The 8,746-nt window shown below is 36.2% G+C and overlaps 1 protein-coding gene and 1 pseudogene across 1 annotated transcript in view; one reads left to right on the top strand and one right to left on the bottom strand.

The window, feature by feature from the left end:
* ZBTB8OS (zinc finger and BTB domain containing 8 opposite strand) overlaps window positions 1-8,746 on the top strand; it is a 19,263-nt gene that overhangs the window by 1,745 nt on the left and 8,772 nt on the right. Inside the window, exons 2-5 of the mRNA XM_011357857.2 lie at window positions 7,044-7,068; window positions 7,347-7,468; window positions 7,682-7,764; window positions 8,699-8,743. Coding sequence (XP_011356159.1) covers window positions 7,044-7,068; window positions 7,347-7,468; window positions 7,682-7,764; window positions 8,699-8,743 — 275 coding nt within the window. The remainder of the gene's footprint in view (window positions 1-7,043; window positions 7,069-7,346; window positions 7,469-7,681; window positions 7,765-8,698; window positions 8,744-8,746) is intronic.
* Window positions 5,432-6,327, bottom strand: LOC105290583 (annotated as a pseudogene).

Genomic DNA, 8,746 nt, shown 5'->3' with positions numbered 1-8,746 from the left:
ACCGAGTCTTCCTCGCAAGATCAATCATCTTTTTCATTTTCTTATGTGTACATGCAAAAATGTCCTAGCATTTATTTTATATAACCAATTTGCAATTGATGGACATTTATGGTATCTTAGATATAATGCAGCAGTGGATATACTGGTACATCCATTGTTTTGTAGCAATCCCCAGGGACCAATGCACCTATGAGAGTCTAATGCCTGATGATCTCAGGTGGAGCTCAGGTGGAGCTGAGGCAGTGATGCTAGCTTTGGGGGACAGCTGCAAATACAGGTGAAGCTTTGCTTGCTGGCCCACCACTCACCTCCTGCTGTGTGCCTGGTTCCTGGTTCCTAACAGGTCAGGTACTGGCCTGCAGCCCTGGGGCTTGGGGACCCATAGTTTTGCACGTGTGTAAGTGTATTTGTAGAATAAATTTCTAAAAGTAACATTGCTTTGTCAAAGGATATGTGCATTTTTAAATAAGATTTTCATGAAAATGTAGCTAACATCCAGCATTGTATTAGTTTCAAGTGTAGAAGTATGTGCATTTTTAACATGGAAGTTATTGCCAAATTGCTCTCCATTGAGGTTGTGCCAGTTTATACACTCACTAGCATTGTATGAGTGTGCCGCCTTACACTTGTACCAATCAACTGTTTTACCATACTTCTTGGTCTTTTCCAATTTGTTAAGTGTCTTGTCATGCTAATTGCCATTTTTTTATTATAAGTGAGGTTGAATATATTTTAGTATGTTTGCAGCTATTTGTATTTCCCTTTCTGGGATGTATTTCATATTCTTAACCCATTTTTCTATTGGGTTGTTAGTCTTTTTTACTCTGCAGAATTTACTTTTATGTAGTAAAATTTATTAACCCTTTTTATGACTTCTGGATGTCATACATAGGAAGGCCTTACTCTGAGACTGTAAAATAATTCTCTGTTATACTTATTGAAGTTTAATATGCATAGAAAATTTTACATGAGTGAATTTTCACAAACCGAATACACCTGTGAACTAGTAACAAGATGGATATTACAGCATCCCCGAAGCCCCTGTCATGCTCCTTTCCAGTCACCACCACTCTATCTGCTTCTCCATTAGCCTGACTTCTAACATCATAAATTAGCTTTGCCAATTTTTGTACATTATATAGATGGAATCATTATGCATTCCTTTTGCGTTTGGCTCTTTTGGCTCATAGTTGTGAGGACCATATTTTTGCTGATAGTTATAGATTGTTCTTGTTTCAGGTATTTATGGGTTTGTTTGTTTTTAGCATTTAAAACTTGAATACATCAGAATTAGGTAAGGTGGAAATTAAGTATCCAATTTCATTATTTTCCAGATGACCTACCAGATGTTTTCACATCGTTTATTCGACAGTCTGTGTTTCATGCTGTGATTGAAACGTGACAACTTTATCATATACAAAATTCCCCTACCTATATTTAGGTCTGTGGTTGGACTTACTAGTCTATTCCTTTGTTCTTTCTGTCTTTAATGTGCCAGTGCCACAGTTTTAATTATTGGAGCTTTATTTTGTCTCAATATTTTGTAGGACAATCTCCCCCTCAATATTTGCTCCTTTTCTGCCATTCTTGCTTTTTTAAAAATTTTATTTAAAAAGTTCCAAATGTATACAAAACTAAGGCAATAATATGATAATTTTCATATACGCACCGTCCAGGTTCAGCAGTTATCAACTGTCTTTTTTCATCTACACTACCACCCATATTTCCCTGTAGGAGAGGACAAAAATCTCTTTCTGGTACCCATCTTAGGTTCATATTGGCTGGGGCCCTGCAAATTAGACTGACAAAAGACAGATGAGAGAAAAACAGACTTGTTTATTAACATGTGTATTGCTCATACTTAGTGATGAATAACTCAAAGCAGGGCTTTAACAGAAACAATAATTTTGTAGAGAGGTGGCAAGGAAAAAAAGAAAGGCACTTTGCCCTTCTGGGACTGCAAATTGTGGAAGGCGACTGTGTCGGGGAACTAAGAGAAGATAAGGGCTAGTTTAATAAAGTTTATTATGTAGATTCTTCTGGTGCTAACTCCGGGTAGATAAGGGTCTAGAGTTTTCTCTGTCTTTGCTGATAGAGGCAAAAGGGAATAACTTTACAAATTTATGTCCTACTTTTAGGCAAGTAGTGGAAGGGTACAGATCTTTTCTTGTATCTGCTTCTTTCAGTTGTCTTCAGTTCAAAATAATCTTTATGCCAAAATGGCATATTTTGAGGGGTGTATACTATCTTTCACCTCTTTTCCTATTATTTTAAAGTAAACCACAGACAAAAATTGCCTTTGTTTTTTTAATCATATTAATTATAAACTTAGAATTAAAGGTTTAGTATTTATATTGTCTTTTTCTCCAAGAATAAAGTTTGCCTTTCCATTTTGAAAATCTTACTTTGCATAACCTGTAGTTATTTCTAGGCATTTTATCTTTTTTGTTTCTGATATAAATGATCTTTCATAATATTTCTGTGGTTATTGATTATACTTATGAAAGCTATTGAATTATATAATTAGTTTTTATACTGCCTCTTTATAAATTCTCTTTTAGTTAGTATAATTATAGTTGATCCTCTTGTTCTGTCATCTCGATACTTTTTCATTACACACTGAATTTTGTATGTCCTACTGTATTATAATACATGCATTATCAAGCTGTTTTCTTTCCTCTGACACTGCTTCTGACACCAAATGTGTGGTTTTTTCCACACTAAGCAATTCTCCGGTTCTCTGACACTAACTGGATGTCCAGCAATTCAATTCAATTCTGACACTAACTCCCTAGTTAGTACAGACCCCACAGGTTAAGGGCTCAGTCCCACTTTAGATGCCGACCCCAAATGAGGAACTCTGGCTACCCGCACTTCTGCATAGCCAACTGCAGATTCTGGTGTCCCCATGAGGCTCAGGTTGAATAATTTGCTAGAAGAACTCACAGAACTCAGGTGAACACTTTATGTTTACTAGTTTATTATAGGGAATACAACTCAGGAACAGCCAAATGAAGCAGATGCGTAGGGAAAGGTATGAGGGGAAGAGTTTGGAGCTTCCATGCCACCTCTAGGCAGGCACATCACCTTCCCAACACCTTGATGTGTTCATCAATCTGGATGTTCTCTTTGTTCAAGAGTTACATAACCCAGTCTCTTTTCTCCTTACCAGGTTTGGGTGAGAGGCTGAAAATTGCCTCCCATGATTATGCTTTAATCATTTATCTACTCTACAAGGTGACTGCCTCCATTCTGAGGCTATCAAGGAGTACCACCCTAAGTCACCTCATTAGCATAGACTCAGATGTCTTTAAAAAAGGATCATTATGAGTAATAAAAGACACTCCTGTTACTCAAGAAATTCCCAGAGTTCTAGGAGCTCTGTGCTAGGAACCAGGGGTAAAGACCAAATACATATATTTATTATACCACACAAACATTCAGCAAAAAGCAGCAATTAAGAATGAGAGAAAAAAAATTATATTTATCGTGCAGAGAAAAACTTTTGCTCAAAAATCCTGTTAATATTTTTATGTTATGCTTCGTGATTATATCTATGGAGATGACCATATAGTTATATAAATTACATTAATCTATTTCCTAATAATTGAATCTTCGCTTTCCAGGAATAAATCCTACTTGGTCATGCTGGATTCTACTTACCAACATTTTGTACAAAACCTTTATGTTGATGTAATGTTAGATTAATCTATATTTTTTCCAGCTTCATTTCTTGCCACTGACCAGCCCCAAATCTACCCCAAGCTTTCTCTTGTTAAAAAACAAAACAAAACAAAACAAAATTTAGCTGAGTAAATTTGAATATCTGCTTGGCTTTATTAAACAATTCTTACATTGGGCAGTATCCCATCTAGCAAATTGAAGGGAACTCTAAGAAGTTGTACAAAATAGAAGATTTTTATAGGCAAAAACTGGTTTGACAAGAATGTTATTAGCAAAATAAAAGATTGTTTCAGGCAAGGGCACTTTTCTTTGTGGGAAAGGTGGCTGTGGGAAAGGTGGCTGCATCTAGTCAGGCAGATACCTGGCTAGGGTATATTAGGAAATTCTAGACTGATTGGTTTAAGGTCACATTTCTGCGTAGGGCTGAAATTAGTCTTGGTTTGCTGTCCTGGAGGCAAGGAGCCTCAACTTGGCCTGTTTCTTTCTTTCTTTTTTTTAACACCCTGCAGGCCTGTCATTTTCTTCATAACTCAGCTCAGTTATCTCATTTATTCATTCAATATTTTTGAGAACTGGTTGTGTGTCAGGCACTGAGCAGAAATTAGGAATAAAAGATAAGGGGCAAACAGATATAGATCACCCTTAGTCTCTTGGCTCTTAAAGTCTTATTTCCTTTGGGAATTCTTACCTGAACCCCTTAGTCTAAGTTACCTTTATCTCTAATAGCAATTTTCAAAATGTGGTCTGTAGACACCCGGGGCTCCCCGGACCCTTTCAGGGGACCTGTAACATAAAAACACTTTCATAATCATACTGAGATGTTTTTTACTCTTTTCACTGTGATGATATTTACACTGCTGGTGCAAAAGCAATGGTAGGTAAAACTTTTGCCTATTTAAAGTCTCATGCAGGTAGAATCACAGCATAGATTCTTTTGTCTGTCTCCATTCAATATCAAAGACAAACACAGCCTGACATTAACATGGTGAATGGATTTTATTCAGTAACTACTGGCAGTAGGGGAAAGAGGACGTGTTAGAGCCTTTGAAAGTGAGAATGAGGGATCAAGGGAGAGTGGGGGGTGCTCAGTAGAAACTTAGAAGTGAAAAATTACAAAAAGTCGATCAGTGTAAATTCGATTAGATCAGCAGTGTTTGCTAGCTGGCAGTTATCAAAGTAGGATTCTATCCTCCCACAGAAACAGAGTCTTTCCTAATGATTACATTTCAAAGCAATGGCTCCAGTCCTTGAGAAAGATACTTCTGAGCTGTAAGAGATAAATATTCACAGTGTAAGCTCTCTTTAGTAAATGCTCTAAGAAAGGGAGGTCAAGGCCCTATGGCCAGGTGTTGGCTAGAACAAACAGTAAATTCTGGCAGTGTAGAGCTTTCTCAGGCAGGCACTGTAGTGGGGGATGGGAGTAGAGTGTGTGGTCCTAGGAACACCACCTTATGCTGCTAGAAACCATGCTCGAGTTTGGTCAGGTCCTTTAGTGCAGAAGGCTTTTTTTGCGGGGGGCGGGGGGGGGGCGTGGAGTTGTGTGCTGAGAGTTCTGTAGTTTTCATTTAACATTTTTGAGATTCATGTTAATAAAATATCAGTAGTTAATGCTTTTTTTATTGCTGAGTAGTATTGCATTATATTCCTCAGTTTATCTCTTCTCTTGACAGACATTGGGTTTTTAATTTGGGGGAATACAATTGCTGTGAACTTTTTTTTTTTTTAAACAGAAGCCACATTTATTTGTTCATTTCTTCTATTTGTAGTACTCCTCGATGACATCCTTGTCCTGAGACTCTTTGCCATAGTCCTTAACCACCACACAACTGCAACCAACCACTTTCCAGGGTTCTTCCTGTCTGTCAGTTTTACAGAGGCATACCTGTTCCCCGAGTTTCCTGTTGTCATCAACCTTATTCAGGTTGACTCAATGTTCAGCACAAAGGGACTCCACCAACTTGACATATATAGGCTCATCACAGTTGGATGCAGGCACACACAGAAGGGCTTGGTGTTTGAGGCTTTGGCAGCTTCACGAATTCCATGTGCCCCTGGTGGATGAGAGGTCGTCAGTATCTCTCCTAAAGCAGTATTAACATCCATTACACCCACAGCAGCAGTGCCTTCCTTAGCCATGGCAGTGGGTTACAGGGGGAGCCGAATCTTGAATGTACCCAGCCTCCGCCTCCACGCTACTTTGTGGCATCAGGAAAAGTGAACGTTCTTATATATGTTCTTATATATGTTTTTATATGACACATGCTTTCATTTCTCTAGGGTTGATATTAGTCATTTCCTTTTCACGTGTTCATCATCTCTGCTGGTCATTGAGCCCCTTAGTGCCTGCAGCGTATTAAGTCCTCAGTAATGTTTTTGAGTGAATTATTGATAAGTTTGAACCTTAAGCGCCACCAGAAGATGATGTGTTATGGTGTAAAGTACACTAAATTGGGAATCAGAAAATCTCAATTCTAGTCACATAATCTCTCTGGATTTCAGCTGTCTTCTTGTAAGTGAAGGAATTATATTAAATGATCTCCAAGACTTCTTTCTAGCCCAAATATTCTTTGATCCTAAGTGGGAAGATAGAAGTCACAATACGAGTGAAGAATAGACTCTGAAATGTTGAGATGACGGATCCAATGGGAGCTTGCTATATAGTAGCAGTTGTTACTTACTGGTGTTCTGTGAGAATATCAGGGAAATGCTCATAATACATACTGTAGTTTACTTGCTAAAACTATTTTATCAGCCACAGATATCATTGAGGAGTACTTCAACTATAAGAAATCAACAAATAAAAAATTTGAGTCTTGTTAAAAAAAAAAACAAACCACCAAAAATTATTTTTTTCTAGAATTTGGCTAGCTATTCATGAGAAAGCGAGACAGAGAAATCTGGAATTTTATATCTTTAATGATGACATAGTTCCTGGAATTTTGATCACTCACACAGATATGCAGAAAAGATTGATTTGTTTGGATGAGGAAAGTAATGTCTAGAAATGACATTTATTGAGAAACTGATTTATTAGATACTTCTTAGGTCACCTAGAAGACTGTGGCTCTGCTGCCTTCCAGTCATTCTTGAAATATAAATCTTGGCTTAATAAATATTCTTTAGCATTACTATGGTAATATTGTGTTACTATTAGTTCTTTAGTCATTTATTTAATACACTATTAACAATAACAACTGTAGATACTTAGAAGAAATTTAAGAAATTAAACAAAGCAATTAACTTTTGTATAAACCACATTTCTCTTTCTTCAAGGCTGATGTTCTTAACAATGAATAGAGTTCTTACAATTAGTAAGTCAAGTTTAGTTACTTATAAGTGTTTTTCGCTCTCTTCCTCAGATTTGGATCATACAGCGGATGTCCAGTGAGTATACCTGGAGTTTATGCTTTTGAAACCATGTGCTTAAATAGGAAGGCTGATGATGGTTTAATCTTGATGTCTCTAGTTTTATTTTTTTCTCCATTTTGATTCCTTTAGAACATGAAAATGATGGTTTAAAAGCACCCACTTTTAGTGCCATGAAATTGATTTGAGTTTTTTGGTTCTGTTGTATTTATTACATTGATTTGATTTTGACTTCGCTGTCAGGTTTGTATCTTGCAGTTAATTATATTACACAGGGCATAAATGTATTTCTTTAGGTTACATGCATGGGGAGATACTCTGGAAGAAGCATTCGAACAGTGTGCAATGGCCATGTTTGGTTACATGACAGATACCGGGACTGTGGAGCCCCTCCAAACAACAGAAGTAGAAACCCAAGGTAACCAATTTATTCACAAGGAAGAAATTGTTACACAAATGTACAGTATTCTGCATAATTTCAGTATATTTTCATAACAACAACAAAATTATCAGCCTGTTTTTCCTCTTTGAACTTGCCTAAGAAATTTATTGCACTTTTAAATTCAAATAAGTTTTTAGAGACAAGATTATTCAATATAATACTATTATGGTTCTTTTTGATGCTGTGTAGGAGATGACTTACAATCTCTTCTCTTTCACTTTTTGGATGAGTGGCTTTATAAGTTCAGTGCTGATGAATTCTTCATACCCCGGGTAAGCAAAGGTTTTTCTTTTTTACTGAGCAAATGGATTCTTAGTTCACAATTTAAAATAGAACCAGTGATTTAAAGTAGAACTTGTGATACGAAACGAAGCCATACAGATATATAAAATGGTATTGATTTGCAGAGATTATAATAACCATTCCTCTTGGTTAACCTGGGTTTGCCTATGTACATGCCATTTGTATTTAGATCTCTTATCATATACTTTTCACCAATCAGGATTGTGTGATAAGAATGTACTTACTATCTTCATCCACACTTTTTATGTCTCCCGAATTTGAGCTATATTTATGTCCATTTGTATGTTTCTTTTGTCCTGTTTGAATTTAGCAGCTCTCATGTTGGCCTAAATTAAAAAATTAGTGCTTTTAGTTTTCCTTAATGTGAAAATGGAAGAGCCAACTGAAGATTGCTTGTTGCCATCAACCTCTAGAAGGGAATATCTAACATAGTTGTTATCTGGTACACATGGCCCTCCTTGCTTCCATAATTCCTCCATTCTCTCCCTTACCAGGTCCACTACATATCTTCTAACTAGGTCATTCATACTACAGAGTTCCAGTACCTATAGTATTATATAAAAATAGGCCGATGTTCTGTCAATTATACCTTGAAAAAGCTAAGGGGGGAAAAAAATGCTGAGAATCCTTGAAATCGTATATCATCCTCCTCTATCTTACAGAAAAATTCTTTTGACTCATTTTTAGATTATACATTTTCAAGTATACTTCCCTTAAATATGTAAGAAAAAAAAACATTTCCTGAAATATATTTAATTTGTTCTATTTTAGTTAACATTTTAATTTTCTTTCCATCATTGAAGTTGTATGGTGTTATCTAAAAAAGGTGATAACCTAGATGTGTTTTTAATAGATAGACTATAATGAACATTTTTTTTAATTAAAATATTTTTTCCTCTTTAGGAAGTGAAAGTACTTAATATTGATCAGAGAACTTTCAAATTACGGTCA

The sequence above is a fragment of the Pteropus vampyrus genome, unplaced genomic scaffold (genome assembly GCF_000151845.1).
Source record: "Pteropus vampyrus isolate Shadow unplaced genomic scaffold, Pvam_2.0 Scaffold36, whole genome shotgun sequence".
Taxonomy (NCBI): Eukaryota; Metazoa; Chordata; class Mammalia; order Chiroptera; family Pteropodidae; genus Pteropus; species Pteropus vampyrus.
Note: the sequence above shows the minus strand (reverse complement) of the source record. Positions and strands in the feature narration are given on the sequence as shown.